This window comes from Lissotriton vulgaris, chromosome 6 (genome assembly GCF_964263255.1).
Source record: "Lissotriton vulgaris chromosome 6, aLisVul1.2, whole genome shotgun sequence".
NCBI lineage: Eukaryota > Metazoa > Chordata > Amphibia > Caudata > Salamandridae > Lissotriton > Lissotriton vulgaris.
Window position 1 is genome coordinate 1114608762 of NC_141694.1, and position 20470 is coordinate 1114629231.

Consider the following 20470-nt stretch of genomic DNA (forward strand, 5'->3'; position numbering starts at 1 on the left):
TGTAGTGTCCCCCGGGATCAGACTACGTTTTCTTTCATAGAAATTGTACCTGGTTTTTGATCAGTATTAGCAGTCCCCCTGGCTTCCCTGGCAAACCCAGAATTGGCTACTTGGATGAAATCATATCTGGCAAGGCAAGGAGCCGTATTACCCAATAGGTGTGTCTCTTGTAGGAGCAGTATGTTGGCCCCTATCCTCTTAGCTTGTTTAAGGGCCTTTTGTTTTCAGTAAAAATTATATATATATATATATATATATATATATATATATATATATATATATATATATATTATATATTCTGGCGTTAACCGAGGCCTTTTGCTTTTAGAAAAGATTATATATGTAATATACTTACACATAGGGGCTGTCAGCCAGCCCTCTTCACTCAGAGGTCTGTTCGGTCATTCACAGTTTCTTCCACCCACTGCAGCATACTGCATGGGGCAATGGCATCCTGAACTTTTGAGTGACGTAATTGTCCCCTTTAACTCATCCGAGTCCTGCTCTCTCTCCAAAGCAGTATTTGTGAACTAGCCCTCCCAGCCTCTTCCAGTTCTTATTACTGGGTGAGTACTGGGACTTTACAAACGTGTGATGACATACCATTGTGCAGGCATGCACAATCTCATAACACTGAAATTGAACCCAGTGGTTCTGCTCTGGCACACTGGTCATCGCTTCCTTCCTCCTCCCCTCTCCTGCCTTGTCAGCTCTCCATTATTGTGCCCTTCAATCTAAACTGCTTTCTTACTTCCTTTTTAGGTCTGCTTAACAGTGTGCATGTGCTGTTGCTGCTAGGGTTATTGTATACAGTAGATAGCTTGGAGCTGGCCCATTACTTACCATTTGCTGGTTGAATTGTCATTCTTTTTAGTTGCCTCCCACCATATGCCTCACATCACTTCCTTTTATTTCTCCATAGCATGGACCAAGTACTAATTGATTTCATTTAATCAGTTTCCTTCTACTGCCCTTCCGCTGGCCATGCTGTGTTTCAGGGTACTTTGTTTTTCATTTTTGTGTCCATCATTTCCACTTCCATGCTGCACCTTTGGGTTGCTTTTAACTTCTGTCCAAAAAGTAAGTTTGTTGTTGCCTGAAATTGTTCTGTAATTTGATGCTTCCTTTTACAGCACCAAACAAATAGCACAGAATATTAAAGGAGTTTGTGACTTTGTTTTATAGTTTGGCACTTCCTTTTATAGAATCAAACAAATTGACTGCATGTGTTTGTGGGCCCCACCTCTTCTCTGCGCATACAAAGTATGTGTCTGTTTAAAGCATATACAAGGCTGAAATTGAACTCCCATGGACTTTCTAGACACAGTCCAGTCACATGCTTCAAGCCAGGCTGCCACTAAGCAACATAATCTTTTTGGACACATTTGTGCCTTTGCAACCACAAAGAATGCAGCTTTTTAAAACGCCTCAGTTTTGGGCAGCGCTGTAGCTAATCCATTTCTCCTTAAAACCTGTATCCTCAGCCTGTATGTATACCACCTCTTCTCTCCACATACGGAGTTTGTGTCTATTTAAAATGCTTCAGTTTTTACAGCCAAGTAACTACTCCATTTTTCCTTAAAACCCATGCCTAAATCCTCTTTATCATATGTATTCCACTGAAAGCGCTCTCAGACAGGGTTGATATGCACTTAGGGGCAATGGATGTAGCCTAAGGGCCACAGGTACACTCCACTCCACTCCACTTCACCCCACCCCAATCTACCCCACTCCACTTCAATCTACTCCACTCTACCCCTCCTCCACTGTACTCCTCCACCACTGTACTCCTCCACCACTCAACTCTACACCAATCCCCTCCACTCTACCCCACTCCACTCGACCCCACTGCACTCGACCCCAACCTACCCCATTCCAGTCTACCTCACTCTACTCCAGTCTACCCCACTCCACTCGATTCTGCCCCACTCCTCTGCAATATACCCCAATCTTCCTCACTTCACCTCATTCAACCCCACTCCAATCTACCCTACTCCACTCCAATCTACCACTCTCCAATCTACCCCACTCCTGTCGTCCCCACTGCACACCAATCTTCCCCAATCTACTCCAGTCTGCCCCACTCCATCCACCCACTCCAGTCTACCCCACTCCAATTTACCCCAATCTACCCCACTCCTGTCGTCCCCACTGCACACCAATCTACCCCAATCTACTCCAGTCTGCCCCACTCCATCCATCCAACTCCAATCTACAAACTCCAGTCTACCCCACTCCACTGTGCCCCACTCCAATTTACCCTATTCTATGCAACTCCAATCTACCCAACTCCACCCCAATATACCCCACTCAACTGCAATCTACCCCACATCACTCCACCCAAATCTACTCCACTCCAATCTACTCCACTCCAATCTACCCCACTCCATTCCACTTTAATCTACCTCACTTCATTCAAATCTACCACAATCTCCCCTACTCCACTCTACACCACTCCAATCTACCCCATCCATACCACTCCAAACTACTGCACTCCAATCTACCCTACTCCTCTCCAATTTACCCCACTCCATTGCAGGCTACACCACACTCCTCCATCCCAATCTACTTCATTCCACTCCACTCAAATCTACCCCATGCCAATCTACTCCACTCCATTCCACTTCAGTCTAACCCACCCCACTCTACCACTGTCCACTCCACTCAAATCTACCCCACTCTCCTCCAGTCTTTTTTTTTTTGGAAAACCTTTATTTGACAGTATGTGCAAACAGATGCGGGCCTACAACCCACAGGCCGGCCTCGACAATAAAAAGGCACATCAGCAAGCAGTTTGGCGACTCAGCAGCATATCAGAGCAGGCACGATTAATCCGAGTTACACTATACGTAATTGCGCCGTCGAGAGGTAGGATAATGAAGGTTTAATTTTAAAGTTTTTAAATGAGTCCATAGCAATAAAGGTCAAGAAGGATCCGAGTCAAAACAATACGATTAGGACAGAAGTGGGCAACGATCATCAGAAAAATCAGCAGGCATTATCCGCAAAACAAACGGCTGTAAGCAAATAAGTCAGGATAGAGGGTGAACACGCAACATAATGATCCCCAGTCGCTACCCGCAAATTCCCAATCCTCCCCCTGACCCAAGGAAATAAGAAAAGAAAAGAATAGAAGATGAAGAGTAAAAAGAAGAAAAAAGGAAAAAAAAAGGCCCATAGGAACTGAAACAAACGAAGAAATAACCCCCCACCCTACACGCATGCAGAGGCTTCGGCCTACCCCCCCTAGCAGTGTGTCTGTCGCCCCAAAAGAGTACCCGAAATTCAGAAGAAAAGAAAAAGAAGAAAAAAGAGAATCACATAAGACCGGAGGAGGGCCAAGGAAATAACCAAAGCAATCAATACTTTTACCTGCGGCCACACAACCCCGGACCCCGACCTAGCACCTAATCAACATGTACCTCCAACAATTATCATTTACAGCCCCAGCCATGCACGCAGCAGGTTACAGCAAAAGAAAATACATCCTCAGCCCTGTCCCCTCTGAACCGGCATGACAACGGAGTCCAGTTCTAAAACAGCCCACATGGACGGAGAGGGTAACCGTGGAATCCATTGCAGAAGTCGAGGCGCTTGGGATGAATCAAACTGGCTTGGAGGTCGGCCACAAAAGTCAAAAGAAGTCACCACTGCGTGTCCGAGGAGAGTACAGTAGGGAGCAAGACGAGGCGAGAGTTCCCGCGTAGCAGCCGGCCGATGCGCGAACAGCAAGTCCAGAAGGATGCAAAGAGGCATGCCATCAGAGGACAAAGGAGATGAACAACATGGCGTCCGAAGTAGAAGCACCGGCCATCGCGAAGGATCATTATCGCCAAACTCCTTCAAGGCAAATCCGGAGAGTGCTGCAGCGGAAACTGAGGCTCGCCCATCCATCGCCTCCACATACTCCAGGGCAGGTAATTCACCGTAAGCAGGTTGAGGATGTGGCGTAGTGTGCAGCACTGAAAGACCATCATGGCCGGCTGGAGAAATCGCAGCAAGCCGGGCCCCCAAACCTTTGGCAGTGTCACGAAAGGCCAACCGTAGGTCTTCCAGAGCCTCCAGGACATCCCGCAGCCCCAGCGGTGTATCCAGAATGGAGGATGCAGCATTGACCCCCGTCCAGGGCGAGCGGCAGCAGAGCGCCTCAGAAAGCAAGTCTCCCCTGTCATTCATCGACACTCGAAGATTCTGTAGAAGATCTGCAGGGCTCAGCTGGGGCAGAGACATGAAGGCAGCCGATCGTAAGGAAGCTCCAAATGTGAAGATGCCGGCAAACAACGAGCCCCCGAGATGAGCAGGGAACTCCACTGGCAGGCGCAGGGTTCCCAATGCGGAAAATGGCGTCCGCTACGGAGGAGAGGTAACAAAGAAGCAGTCCAGGCCACCTCCCAGCCAGGCAGGGATACAATGTAGAAGCGCCGGTACAATGTTTCCAGGCGCTTTGGGTTGCCGAGCGGAGGGAAGCGCTGCGGCGAAAAGCCCAGCGCCACACTGCAGATCCAGCCAACCGGCTCCTCCTCCACCGCGGTCGTTTCCGGCCGTCTCCCACAGGCAATGGCCCGGCTGCGGTCACTCGAAAGGCCGGGAAGTACACAGGGACTCCTCACCGCCGGAACCGCTCCGTTTTCGCCGAGAGTCACAGCAACGTGATCAGGAGCATCTCACGAGTAAACGTGGCGCATTGAGGTACAGGATGTGCGGCAGGATAATGAAGAAGGGCATAAGGGTCGGCGGAGCCGAGAGACTAGGCGGCCATCTCGGCTGCAGGCTAGGCTCCTCCTCTCTCCTCCAGTCTTGACCCCACTGCACCCCAATCTACCCCACTTCAATCCACCCCACTCCAGTCTACCCCACTCCACCATAATCTACTCCAATTAAGTCCACTCCAGAACACCCCACTCCACTTCAATTCACCCCACTCCAATCTAGCCCATTCCATGCCACTACAATCTGCCCCAATTTACCCCATTCCAATTTACCCAACTCCACTCACTTGTACCCTACTCCACTGCAATCTACCCCACAACACTACCCAGACCCCACCACTCTCCTTTTCTCCTTATCGCAGCCCATTCATCCGAACATCTCTTGATGCCTCAGGCCTTTTACACTAATTGGCGTACAGGTATTGTGTGTACCCCATGATACAAAGGGTGGTGCACCTCTACGTTATGGAAATGTAAATGTCCAGTTGATAGGGCTGCATCTAGGCAGCAGGTGCTTTTTTAGTGTGCACATATATAATTAAGTTATTGAGGTGGTAACTACTTGGGATACATGATTGGTGCTGCAACTTATGTTCAGCTGTCTTGTCTATGAGTTGTAGTAAAAAAAAAGTCTTACCTGATGCTGGCGGCTGCATCGTGCCTCGGTGCTCCTCTGCTCCCCTGCTGCTCCCACCAGTCTCTTGGACACCATCACAGACTCCCCATCCAATCCAGATGCTGCTCTCATGCTATGAGAGCAGTTCTGGGATTGGCATGAGTGGGCTGGTTTGACGCTTACCATGACATGCACCGTCTGTGCGGTTTCTCCACCTGGCTGTGTAACACAGCTGGGTTGGAGAAACCTAAGATGGCCTGCCAAACTAGACACTGCACCTACAGTGACCATCACTCCTCCTCCCTGCCAACGCCCGCCCTCCTCTCTACAGCCAGTCACTTTAAAAATAAAATGATAATAAAATGTTTTTATTATCATTTTATTTTTCACCTACTGGCTTTGAGCATTGGGGCCACGCTCCTTTGCCATTGCTCCTCTGCCATTACGGAGGAGCCGCCACTGGCTTTCCTACAGTGTTATAATGAGCAACTAGAGTGCTAATATTTTGAATCTATGCGAGATGTGTGGCAACCTGAACGCCATCTTGATGGAATCAACTTGGAAAACTGAAAGCATTTTCCACTCAAGATACTGCAGTAAATGAGGAAATTAGGGAGCTTCTTAACCAATAAGTCTCCCAAGATGGCCACCCAAGAAAAAAAGAGTTCAAATGTAGCACAAATATCACCCAAATGTAGCTCAAGTATAGCCCAGTGACAGAAGTGAGCAAAACACTTAATTTGTTTGTTTTTTGCATTTTTATATAGCTCAGACTTGACACACAGGTATTGGAGTGCTTTACATGAGCATCAGTTACATTACACAAGGACACCTTCATTTTTGTTTTAGGCATGGGGAGATTAAGTGATTAGCCCAGAATCACAGGATGTCAATCTGATGCCAAAACTTGAACCTGGTTCCTGCAGCTCTAGCCTTAATGCCACAGCCTCTTCCCTAAGTGTATCAGATAATCAAGTGATCAACTGGATAAAAAAATAAATGTAAGAAATAATTTAAAAGTGCTTTGTCGCTATTTGAGAAATCAAATATGTCCTCATTTTAGTTTTTTTTAGAGCACTAACCATAATTTCTATGGGATTAAGACCCTCTCAATTTTATACTTTCGAAAGAAAATGCTTTAAGTAATACAGTTTAGATTACTTCAAGATGCCGTCAGGCGTGCCACACTTTTGTAACAAATATGGAAAGTTAGAAATGTAGTTGTTCATTAGAATAATGTTGGGAGGCAGAAGCCAGGGGCACGGACTCAGATAGGCAGGGAAGAGGGTGCAGAGGCAACAAGTTGACCATGCTGGGTAGGCGGGAGGGGCAGGGGCAGCACAACAGACCATGGAAGGCAGGGGAATGGGTGTCGGGGTCAACAAGCCAACCATGCAGGACAGGCTAGAGAGACTGTGGCAATATAATACACCATTGAGGGCCGAAGGCAGAGGCAATGGCACACAACCTTACATACCAACAGACCCAGATCACGCAGGAGACTCCTAATGTTTTTAAGCCCAAAATGGCTATATTTTATCTGTCTCCTGTCTAAAATCTATTTTTTTTCCCAGTATAAGTCAATGCGTAAAATCAGTTCCCCAGGTTTTTTTCAAAATCCCCTGCCTACCAAGTTAAAAAATGTTGGCAGGTATAGTACATTGGACCGCGGAGGCCAGGAGGAATGGGGTAGGGACATTGACTCAGATATCAGAGGGCAGGAGTAAGATGGGCAGGGGCACCAAACTTAACTTACTGGGCAGGTGTCAGGGGTTGTAGCAGCACACTACACCATACAGGGCATGCAGGGTGAGTGCAACACAACGGACAATGGATAGCAACAGGGAGGGGACAGGCCATGCACATGGACAACATAGAGCAGACGGGAAAGAGGCAAGGGCAGCAATCTGACCATACCGGACAGACAGGAGGGCCATTTGCAGCATAACTGACCATGAAGGGCTGGAGGGAGGGAGCAGGGGCACAACAACAGAGCAAGAAAGGCAGCAGGGAGGAGATAGGGGTCTGCACATGGAAAATGGAGAACATGGGCAAGGGGGCAGGGCCGGAGAAGCAAGTTTACCATGGAAGGCAGACGGGATGGTCACTGGAAGCACAACACACAATGGAGGGCAACAGTGAGACTATAACGGCATACACCTAGACAACGAAGGGAAGGTGGGAGATGGTCAGGGGCCCTAAGCGACCTCACAGGACAGGTGCGTGGGGTCTGTGGCAGAAGATCATGCATGGCAAACGGAAGGGTTATTGACAAAACAATGGCTACGGTGGGCCAGAGGGAGGGGGGCAGGGGCATGCACAAAGGACCATGGAGGACAAAAGGGAGGGATAGGGCTGGACACAGACAAAAGGGGCAGTGGAAGGAGCTTCCCAACAGACCAGGCAGGAGGAGCAGTTGCAGTACAACAGAGCATGGAGGGCAGAGAAGAGTGGCAACAAAATGGAACATGGAGGAAAGGAGGGACGGTAGGGACTGGACATAGACAAAAAAGGGCATGGGAAGATTTATTAATGATGACATGAGTGATGTCACTGACCATGCCGTGAGTGATGTAATATGTGAGGTCAGAAGCAATGCATATATATATATATATTCACTGAAAAAACCAAACATTACAGGGACGTTATAGTTAAGCTTAGATTTCACTTGTAAAAAACTGTTAAATTCAGCAGTTATAGTTACCTGAGCTAACTATAACGTATGCACCCGCAATGCATTGTTTCTGACCTCACATATTACATCACTCATGGCATGGTCAGTGACATCACTCATGACATCATATATACTGTCCTACCCAGTCCACTGAACACTAAGCTAAAGTCTCCCCATCATAATTCAAGGTTTCCCTTTCCAGTCATGAGGACTCAATGGCTGACCCACCCTTGGTCTTTTCCCGGCTTCCCTGTGTATGCCCAACAGTTAGCATTCATATACTGTTTTACTGTTATCCCACCAGTTTATGCACCTCCAACTGCGAGTGTTCTAATGTAAGGTCTTGTTGATGTGTATTTTGGTTCTAGTAGAAGAGCATCATCTATTGCCAATCACGCCAGTAGAGAGTAAATCAAAGTATCTTCTCTCAGTTTCGGAAACATTGTGTTCATTGATTCAAACTTATACCTATTGTATTGGGGCTTTTTGTTTGATATACACTCTGTTAGCCTACTGTATCCTGCATACTTTCAAGGAGGCTGAAAATAACATGGCCACAGCTTAGTACTTACGTCTTTTAATGTGATTTAATTCATAGGCACACACTCCCTGCAACCTTATGGAAAAATGCCCAAGAAAAGGACCAAATGTGGTATGAGGAAGCATTGGCTCTAAACCATCCTGTGATTCTTTACTTGCATGGAAATTCTGGCACTCGGTAAGCCCATACCAAAGTGTCTGTTGATGACACACATTTTTATTTTCACTATTTCATGTATTTTAAGATATATTATGCTCAGTGTGATACATATCGCTCCCTTTAAGTATTAATACAATTTACATAAAAATATGGGTATGCCTCTTAATGTAATGAAATTTTTTAACATGTGTGAGTGGAAAGAGGCTATAACACAAGTGCATTTGTATGGGATCAGTCGCCGTGGAGAACTTGAAGCACCCTAGTTGCACAATAGCTGACATACTGTTTTCCCTGATTCAAATCCCTTCCTAATGATTTTATTGCATGAATTAAAATTAAATGAAAATATATTTATACAGGTCAACCAATACCCCCAGGTGTCAATGCACCAGTAAACCCCCAAACAATTCAGAGCACCAAAAAGAGAGAACCGAGAAAAAAAACAATAACATCTGATTACTAGGGTAAAAAAATCCAAGTTTTAAGATGCCTTCGAAAAGAGGAAAACATTTCTATTCACTATTTGTGTAGATGGGTTACTTGTTCCAGAGCTTGGCCACAGCGTAGGCAAAGGATCTACCACCCCATGTAGCTATGCAGATTTTCGGTACTACCACATCTCTTAAATGCAGAACAAAGCAGACCCACTACTTTACTCAGTTCAGTGGGGATGAAAAGAAATACTTTTTTCAGAGATATAATGCTGTGCAAACAGGAGCTGGTTGTACAGCTCACTTGTCATTGAAATTACCCCCAAATATTTTGGCGAGCTGATCAGAGAAGAAGGTGATCCCAAGAATCAGGTCACCAAGTGGTGGTCCAGATAGAATGTTGTGCTCTGAAAACCAGGACCATGGTTTTAGCAGCATTAACTTCAATAAAAGTTCTTCATCCACCAGGTGATTCTAGACATGGATTCCTTAAAGCTTGCTGCAACACGCAAAGATATGCCAGTGGTGCTTGCACCACTAAGGTATAGTCTTGGCACCGGTGCCTACGATGGAGTCCTTTCTGGACAGAGAAATACAACAATATGGTGGCGGTCTATAGGACCCTTGGCCGCCTACAACAGACTTGTATCCCTCAAAAAGAGAGATTTAATGTGTTGTTCAGGGGAAGGAAGGATGGTAGATTTGATTTATGTAATTTATGAATTGTGTCATCAGGGTAAGCGGCAGGTTGTTACTGCACTGCAAGTTTGGATGGGCCATGTTTGCCACAATGTAATGTCAAACTGAAAATCAATCAAATGTGTTGTAAAAAAAAAAAATCGGAGTTGTCTGAGTTCAGCCAAGACGGAGAATTAGATTAACAATTTTAAAAAGCTCCTTAGAGGTATTTTCATCGTGAAAAACTCCACTGTAGACTCAAAAATGGCTCCTTAATAGACTTGCAAAAGAGATCTGTGTTTTGTCTTTTTAGCATGATCCAAATTTAAATGCTATTGCCTTCCTGCCTGCTGCAGTTCTGTCTCAACTCTTGAACCTCATCTATAAACCCAGGGGCTTGCAATGATGTCCTTCTCAAGGACCTGCATGCTTTCAGTGGGACTGTCTCACCTAAAGCAGACCTAATTCAACTGGGAAATTCCTCCTCTATCGAGTCTCCATCATGGCACGGCCTAGATGGAGAAACAGCAAGTGCTTTCTGCAGATAAGTACGCCAAACCTTTTTCCAGTTTCTACTCATATTAGATGTACTCGAAGGCCCTAACTGACACAGAGAATGGGTGGCGACAACCAAGAAGTCTAATGCCCAGTGGTCCTGCCAACTTAACTCTGTGACTTCTCCTTGCAGAATTCCAGCAAAGTTAGTAAAAATCCCATCAAGGATATGCCCGCCAAATGTGCTGGGGACTGAACAAGCTGCACGACACACATTCTAGATATAAGTTCAATAAAAACAAGGTCTCCCGACAAGCAGAGGCATCTATATGACCATTACAATCAACAACAGTAATCCAACAAGATTTTAAAGGAAAAGGTTCAATAAATTGTGCCTAGGAGACAAGAAGCTAGCTCTAGAGCCAGGTGGACGAAACACAAGAAGCATGTGAAAGTAAAAGCATCAGGGATTTTTTATTTAAAGATAAGTCTCAGAGTAGGACTAAGATTGAGAAGAGTATGGCTTAAGCATACAATGCAAGGCGTCCCTAAAAATAATAGTGAGTCCAACTCCCAGCCTGGTAGGGCGTCCAACCTAAAGCAATAGCATATCCTGTTTGGCCTGCCTCAGCAAAATCAGGTCATATCAACTAGGCTGGAACAATCACTAAGTTCTAACTAGAAACTACCTTCATCCCTGGTGAAAGGCACAGTTCGGGCGCTGATTGACGCAGACAGGCTCGCCTTTGATGCACCTTTGGCACATCAGTGGCGCGGACACCATACGATTGAATTAGCCCGACCTCATAAGTGGGAGTGGATGGCCGTGGCGAGGTGTGTTCGCCAGGAAAAGAAGGGGAAATAAATCAATGAAAGTTACCTGGAGTCTTGCAACTCCTACCTACTAGCAAAGGCTCCCCTTTGCTGCAGGCATATGTGGCCATAAAACAAAGAATTACATAAAAAGTGAGAAAGAACAACACATAAGCATAAAGAAAACTACCAAAACATTCTTGAAATTGTGCATACGATGGTGTGTCTCAATTTTGTTGGCGATCTGAGAAAAATCCACATTAGTATTAGTGTGCCTGTGCAAACTCTATTTGCATAATTGTGCATTTAGTCATATAAATGTTTATATTCATCATTCTAAGATGAAAGCTGCAGTTCGTACCCTTCACCAACTTTCCATGCACTGCATTTGCTGTGGTGGCAGCCCATCTTATGTGTAGGCCGGTGAGTATTCCTTCTGTTCTTTGTGTGTTTCAGTGCACCATCTTACAGAGGATAACCAGTGTTTGTGTCTCCAAAGAAAAATCGCAACCTGTACCAGAAGCAGTCGCTTTAAAGCCAAAAAAATCACTGCAACATAACTAAGCTATAACATTTACGGCTACTGTAACAGCTGTTTTACTGTTTTAAGGCTGGTGATTAAATCTTGTAGGCTTCATTCAACCGGCCAACATCTGACGTTTTTGGAAAGGCAGGAGACTTCAAACCCAAAATCTGCCATTAAGGAAATACAGATTTAAGTGATCTGTAGTGATGATACTGCATGGCATGCCTTCAGGGAATATGAGCTAGAAGCATAACGTTTATGTTAAATTACAATTATGTTTAAACAGTCTCCTGAAGCAGACAGTAGGACAATAAGCATCCAGTGAAACATGGAAACTCCCATAAAACACACTAGATGTCAACACTAAATGATTAATTAAATATAATCCAACCAATAAATCGAACATGGCATGAATTTATAAGTAGCACCATATAAGGCTAAAAGAGGACCATCAGTGCTACAGGTTAGGGCTTGTGAGAAAGGAAGAACATTAGACAATAGAATTAGTATACGCTCTGTCTTTTCCCCTCTCTTCCCGAGTTTCAGAGTTCTAGTTCTCTGTAGTCTTTCTTCCCTCCTTGTTGTTAGGATCCACTAATTTCTCAGGACCTTTAAATAATTGCTTCTCAAAACAAAACACAAAGTGTGTGGTCTTTTGATAATTTTATCTCATATAGTAATTAATCCCTGTGTCCAGCATCTGAGGCAGCTGCCCTTTGTTTCCTGGGCTTGTAGACAAGGGGCTGTGTGGCTGGTTCATTTCACCTCCTAGTATGATCTCCATCTTTATTATGCAGATTTAGGTGCTGTTTTCCATATACTGACTTCTGTCCTCCTCATGCTACACAACTTATACACGCCAGTGGTGATGGAACATTAACTCCACCATTCCCACAAAGGTTTTTCTGAGATCAGAGCCCTTTCCACGGATCATTGCAAGTGGTTATTCAGCTTCATTCTCTCAAAGGTAGCTGGATCTGTAATCATTAGGTTAACCCCTTCCACGCTCATGACGAGCTGGGCTCGTCATGGTGTAGCCTCCTCGCACGCTGATGACGAGCCCAGCTCGTCCTGTTACATGGGTTTTTAAAAAACTCAGCATACAAGCAGAATAACAATAGCGCGCATGTTAAGGGGCCTCTGCCTGGTGTGCTGTCCTCCTCAGTTCCCGTTATCCTTCGGGCCTCAGCTTGTCTCTCTGCGGCTGTTGTCTACAGTCCAGCACAAGCTTCCCAGCTTCTCCGGCTGGTCCACCCTCGTTCCCATAATTACACTGCTCCAGAAACAAATGCGTGTCTCTGTTTCTCTACTACTTCCAGGGACACCATTCTTCCTCTCCATTCAAGCAAGTACTTCCTGGTCTGACCTCCTTTTACTACTTCCCAACCAATACAAGGCTGTTTGAGCCATGATTGATGTGGATAATAAGACAGAAAAACCATATTATCTTGCAGCCATCACTCTCTATGAACAGTGTCGAATGAAAACCTTTGAAGGGCTGAAACCCATCTCAAAACGTGGATTAGTGTTCCTGTGCCAGGCTAACCAAACTAAAGGGGCATGATCCGTGTGCAATGTAAAACAACAACCTAGTAAATAATATTGCAATGTTTCAGATGCAGACATTCTTTCTCATTCTATTGGCAACATTTCCTGCCTAACATACAAAATTGGTTTAATAGTACTGCACTCTTTTGACTGAAATAAAACTGCCTCAGTCCAATAGCAGATGGTCAACAAAAAAGATTTATCAAAATTGGCACCGCTTTACTCTTGATCCTAACAATAGCTTAATTTCGACATCTTGAAACTCTGACATTGTTCGTTAAATGGTTTCAACTTATTAGGTTCTTTCTTCCTTAGTAGGTTGGTAACAGATTCGGCTATTTTTCACAAAATGGGTTATAGATTTCCTGTAATAACCAGCGAAGCCTAACAACGCCCTTACTTTGTTTCAATACTCCTGCAGCAATTCCGCGCTTGGATAATATCAAAGTTGCAAGTAGATTCTTTCACACATCAAGCAGTGCAATAGTTCACTTTTTGATTCAGACTCAATGGGGGCCAAAAATCCGTTCTGCCCTTACCACTGGAGTTCATGATCAGTGAGACAAGCCAAGCAAAAGGAAGATGATTGTAAGGGCTAGAGTCTAGGAGTTAGATCTGTGTGTTAACTAAATCCTTTCAGTGCCAATTATCTTTCATCTGAGACTATATTGGTCATAAATATCCCACGTTCTTATGCCAACCTCACTCTGAAGTATCTTATAGATTAAGGAACTTTTGGGTGTTGTCGGTGCAGAATGGAATTCTGTAACTTTTGATGAGTTGAGTAAGTGGGAAAACATACATGTTCGGCAGGAGCGCAAGGTAAGAGGATCCTTGCATTGGAGTTCTGGACTTTTTGGTTCCGTCCAGAGGTGTCAGGGAACAACACCCGAAGACCCCGGAGTTCCACCTGTCTTGGTGCACAAACAAACAGAAACACGGGCTTCTCGATGGTGGCGTCAAAGACCAAAGGTTTATTACTGCAGGGACACAGAAGTCACAGAAACTACGCATGGGCAGTATCTAGGAGCCTGTTCGATTTGTACAAGTAGGGTTGCTCCTTATATACAAAATATTAACCTTCAGGCGAATTCTTCACATGTTAGTACATTCCCAAACCTTTGTGTCCTAAACAATAAATATTTGGCGTTGCACAGGAATCGTCGATAATATCTGGTGTCAAACATTACGAAGAGGGGTTCCCACTAGTTCATCACAATCCCTTGTCAATATTGCATTCAAGAGCCGGACCGCCTCGTCGTAAATTTCGTTACCTCCCCCTAATAAAGATTCAGAAAGAAAGGAACGGAGCCAGGTGTGGAAGATAGGAAAGTAGGATAAGGGATGTTTGTGGGTTGTAAAATGGGCAAGGCTACCAGCTTCGGCCGCCTAATCATGATCAGGCCAACGGACACGAGAACCAGTTCAGCAGGGCTGGCCTCGGGCAGAGGAGGCAGCCTTTGTCGAGTCATGCAGCTACAGCGTGTTCTGGTCTAAGGTGCACGTGTCACTAGAGAGGTGAATCTCCGGCTAAGGCTACGTGTCCTTAATCGCAATGAAGTGATCAAAAGGTAATTGCGTATGTGAGGGCAAGAAACACAAAATGGCTGCCATGATCTAAGATGGATGCCATGGGTAGATCAGAAATGTGTTGTTTACAGGAGTACTCTTGCTCGTAGCGTAGCGAAAACACCAGGATATGCTAAATGGATCATTTGCGGTTCGCTGATACCAATATTATGTATTTCCGACAATATTGAAAACACGGGTTCAAATCGTCACGGAACCTCAGACCCTCCTTTTGCCCTTACATAGGCAATTACTCAGTCTATATCAGAGTCTAATTCTATGCTCATCAGGTCAGTGACATGCTGTTGTATCATCATCCTTTCTCGTGCCTTTTCTCCAAACGCAGGTGGTTTCCTAAAACAGGTTGCAGCACAGAGACTACACAAAGCTGGACCACACTGGATAATCAGGCAGCATGAGAATAGGAATACTAAGATGACACCAATGACCATCAGAACCTTCCATCCCCACGCTGAGATCAGAGTCCAAAACCACTCCATGAAGGACCAGTTTCCCTTGTCTACGTGTATAGAGTCGGAAATCTTATGTAGCTTAGAGATCGCCTCATAGACTGTTGGAGCATTATTGGGAATAAAGACACAGCAGCTCGATTGGATCATTCTGCATACCCCACCTCGATCTGCAAGTATTACGTCTAGAACCATACGGTTCTGCAACGTCATGAGTCTATCCGCCTGAAGCTCAGCTGTCAAATTGCTAAGGGCACCAGCAGTTTCTGTAATAGTAGATTCAACTACCCGTGTTAGCTGACGTATGTTTCTACTATTGGCCATAGGCCCCCAGAACGGAAGGAAACCTTTGAAAAAGTCTCCAGCTTCCTGACCAGCGGTGTCCTCCTTGCTGAAGACACCTCTTGCTACTCTGGGTTTGTGATAATCAGATGAAGCAGTGTATGTTGGAGGCAACAGTCGAGCAATATAACATGAACCTGAAAAGTCAGCAGGCAACCATGTATACGCTCTGTCTTGACAGATGAAGTAGGTACCCCTAGCAGTAAGAAAAGCAGGGGAAGAGTTAGACGGAAACACGTAAGTCTCTACGCACTCACTCCTCCCTAGCTGGGCTCTCGGATTTCTCCCATTACCTTGCAAACAGACTTGACCTCGGTGAGGTACGACCCAGATTGGAGTTGAGCTTTTACGCTTGCTTTCTCCCAAACTAAGGCGATACTCTGAAGAATTCCAACTCAAATATACCCGCAATTCGTCTCTAGGGTAAGATGGAGTATTATTGACGTCCTTGATCATGTCAATAATTCCCTGGACTAAAGCTTTGTTGGCAGAGTTATATTTAGTGGAACGTGGTGGACGCGGAGGATAGGTTTCAAGGGCATAAGCAAAGATGGTTTGAAAGGCCTGAAATGATCCATTATAGCTAAAAGGCAAAACCAGATAGGGAATGCCTTTATCCATAGTGTGGGGTATCAAACCACACACCCAGCAGTCTGTAGTGTTAACTACCAGTTGGTGTTGGTGCAAGAGCTGTACAAAAGTGTTATTAATGAATTCTGAGCGTCGAGCTTGCTCATGTTCAGGAAACGAATGAAAAGAGTGTACGGAAGGAACAGTAGAAGTAGCAGGATCAAGGGGAGGTACTGTAGTTACTGGCACAAAGATCAAATTTATACCAAAAACGATTCCACCCACCAATGTTATCAGAACAATTAAAAATGTAATAGCACATTGCGTCAGAAAACATTTACTATGAAGGATTCTGTAAAGTCTGTTTCTGCGAACATAAATCACATTTTCTCGTTGCAGCGCAGGAAGCTCCATCTTCTACAATCCGCTCGCGACCACTGATGATGTGTACGTAGATGAAAATGCCTCTATCAGCCCCGGGAGTTCCCAGAACTAACAGAAGGATCGACCTTGTGTCAGACCCCCGCAGATTCAACTAGGCACACAGCCACGACCCTACGGCTACCCAGACGGCAAGGCAATTTTAAAAACAATAAAACAATAGCAAACTTCCTGGCTGAAGGCAAAAGTTCAAAATTTCAAATATCACAATAGGCAGTTTCCTGCTTTATTTGTCCATATTACGAGATCGTAGGTTGTATCTTTGTTTGGCAGGAACTGTTTGATCAGAAAACAGTGTTTCACTAGTAGCTGTTGCAGTGTTCAAGTTCGCAGATGACAGAATTTGTTCTGATGCAGAGGACAAATGTTCAGAGTTCAAAGGAGTCTTTTCAGGAGGAGAGTTAGAGTTCGAAGTGATCAATTCGGCATCGCTGAAAGGGATGAGCTTTGGCTTGTGCTCAAATTCGGAGGCACCAATTCCCTTCTTCACCCAGTCGTCGTAAGGAAGTGGCAAAGGTACACGTTTGACATGAGATGCATGAATCCAGTGCTTGCGACCAGCTACACGAACAGCGGTTCTCGTCGCAAGCAGGACCTGGAAGGGGCCAACAAACTTCGGTTGTAGGTTCTTCGTCCTCGTAAAGTTTCTGACCACAACGTGGTCGCCGGGTTTCAGCTGATGCCCTGGACTCTCCGGAGGCTTTGGCAATGCGTCGAAAACCTGTTGGTGAATAAGACTCAATTTAGCAGTCAAGTCGTAAAGGTAATCGATCAACATAGGATATTCTAGAGAACAAAATTCCTTTGGCCTTGGCACACCCCACACATTTGCCGGGCGGCCAAAAACAATTTCGTAAGGACTAAGCCCTACTCTAGAGTGTACAGTTGCTCTCGTTGATAACAAAGCCAAGGGTAGTGCGTCTGGCCAGGACAAACCCGTGGATGCCTGTATTTTAGCTAGTTTTAGTTTGAGGGTACCATTGTAACCCTCAACTAAACCAGCAGACTGGGGATGGTTTGCACTATGAAATTTCTGTCTAATGCCCAAACCGGCACACACACTCTGCATAACTTTCCCTATAAACTCACTTCCGTTATCTGACCATACAATCCGTGGCATTCCATACCTAGGGAAATATTCTTTGAGAAGAATTTTGGCAGTTGATAGGGCAGTATTGTCCTTTAGTGGATATGCTTCGATCCATCTGGAAAATGCACAGACTACCACTAGGACGTATTTTAAATTATTACAGCGATCCATGTGTATGAAATCTAGCCGAATCACTTCAAAGGGGCAAGAAGGAGGAGCGAAGTGACCAGCAGGAGTTGGCGTTCCCTTACCAGGATTATGCATCAGGCATACCATACAATTTTTCACCACTCTCTCTGCACACTTACTGATCCCATCATTCTTCCAGACCGGAGCCAACATCTTACAGATTCCTTTAGAACTTATATGCGCTACTCCATGCGCCATTGTCACCACTGCAAGCACATACGCATCAGGTAACATCCAACGCTGTTGTTCTGACAAATCAATCTAACACCCACTCGAGTCCAACTTGCCCGTACTTTCTTTCCATGCACATTTTTCCTCCTCAGTTGCCTCTTTCTGAATCTCTTTCACACTTTCCACTGTATCCTCACACATTCCAGACTCGGAAATCCATCTTGCAGACGTAGCAACATACATTCTACTCGTCATGTTCCTAGCTGTCTGTTTAGCGGTCTCATCAGCAAAAGCATTCCCACGACCAACATCATCCGTGATTGCTTTATGGGCACTGCACTTCACAATCGCAACTTCAGTCGGCAAGGTTAGAGATTCCAACAAGTCGTTAACTAGCTGACCATGTTGAATCTTAGTCCCATGGGACGTAATGAAACCTCTTTCTTTCCACAAACGGCCAAAACTATGGGCCACGCCAAATGCGTACTGACTATCTGTAAACACATTCACTCTCTTTCCCTTAGCTAAAACACACGCTCTTGTTAGAGCGATTAATTCTGCAGCTTGGGCAGAATTCTGACTCACTCTTGCAGTCTCCACAATCGTCCTCAAAGTCGTTACAGCATAGGCAGCAGTCACATCACCATTCTCCAATTTAAAACATGACCCATCAACATACAACGTGCCATCTGGATCTGATAATGGAGTGTCTTTTAAATCAATTCGTCCTTTTGTCTCTTCCTCAGTTCTGAAACAGCAATCATGGGGCTCAGAATCACTCGACTCCTGATTAGTCGGCAACAATGTTGCTGGATTCAATACATTGCATCTTTTAATCTGAATATGACTCGCTAGCAGTGTCAGCTCGTTGCCAGATAATCTCGCACTGGTAAGGTGTTGAGTCTTAGTTCGATTCATGAGTGTATCCACAGCATGAGGAACCATGACCACTAGCATGTTGTTCATCACCAAACCAGCAGATTGTCGAATGGAAGCCCCAGCTGCCGCTGTAGCTCTCAAACAACTAGGTAACGCTCTAGCTACCGGATCTAATGTTGATGAAAAATACGCACAAGGGCGTTGTTTATCACCAAATTTCTGTGTCAGAACACTCAACGCGCAACCTTCTCTCTCGTGAACATAGAGCGTGAATGGCTTGCTGTAATCAGGTGTACCCAATACAGGAGCTGAACACAATGCTTTTCGTAACTCAGAAAAACTCTCCTGACATTCATCAGACCATGGCACCGGACTCGGAACACTTTTCCCAGTCAAAGCTACCAACGGTTTTGCTAAAAGAGAAAAATTTGGGATCCACTGCCTACAATAAGAGGTAATACCTAGAAAGGCACGCACTTCTCTCTGCGTGCGAGGAACACTCATTTGCGTAATTGCTTTTATTCTCTCTAGGGTCAACTTCCTTCCCTCCTTTGACAAGAGATGACCTAGGTAGGTCACTTCTTGGCAGCAGTATTGCATTTTCGAAGGTGACACCTTATGATTCAAATTAGACAAATGATGCAATAACGAAATTGTAGCTGCTTTGCAAGTTTCCTTGTCATCGGCAGCCACCAGAAGATCGTCTACATACTGCACTAAAGCCGAACCTTGAGGAAGGACAAAGGAATCTAACTGACTTTTTAATGCCTGACTGTAAATGGATGGGCTCTCACAATAGCCTTGTGGAGCGCGTTTAAATCTGAAGCTTCGACCTCCTAGACAGAAGCCGAAAATATCTCTGCTTTCCTCTGCTATCGGAATGCTGAAAAAGGCATTTTTCAAGTCAATGACTGAAAACCATGTGGCTGTAGCAGGAATCAATGTTAACAAGGCAGTAATATCTGGAACCACAGGAAATTGCGGAACCACAATCTTATTAACCTCTCTGAGATCTATAACAAACCTATACACTGGAGGCTTTGTAGGATCAGTTCGTTTCAAAATCGGTAATACAGGACTGTTACAGACATTTCCTCTAGTTTCTTCAACCACACCTTTCTTAATCAGATCTTGTACAATCATTAAGAGTGCTCGTTCACCTTCACTAGAAATCTTGTATTGAGGTATTCGTGGAAATTTTACATTTGTTTTCAAAGTGACTACATATGGTGGTATTTCTAAAAGGCCTACATCGTTAGGACCAGTCGCCCAAAGAGTATCAGGGAGTGAACGCAGCTCTGGCGGGAGTGCATCCATTGACAAGTACATCGGAGAGGTGATTCTTTTACCCAACGTAAGCTGTACTCCTTCTGGAGAACAGTACAATGTCGCATATAGGCGTTTTAACAAGTCTAAACCAAGCAGATTTTCATTACAACCTGTCGTCAAAATCAGGGGTGCTTTCAATTGACTCGGTCCCACAGAAATAGACAAAGGACCAGATACAGGGTTGTAAACAGGGGCGCCTGAAAAACCTACAGAAACATTTGTTAAGCCGG

The 20470-nt window shown here is 45.0% G+C and overlaps 1 protein-coding gene across 5 annotated transcripts in view; it reads left to right on the forward strand.

The window, feature by feature from the left end:
* The window catches only part of ABHD12 (abhydrolase domain containing 12, lysophospholipase), a 454310-nt gene that overhangs the window by 285048 nt on the left and 148792 nt on the right, over window positions 1-20470 (forward strand). For all 5 annotated transcript variants that reach the window (XM_086927196.1, XM_086927195.1, XM_086927194.1 and 2 more), the window contains one exon: window positions 8598-8717. In XM_086927196.1, coding sequence (XP_086783322.1) covers window positions 8598-8717 — 120 coding nt within the window. The remainder of the gene's footprint in view (window positions 1-8597; window positions 8718-20470) is intronic.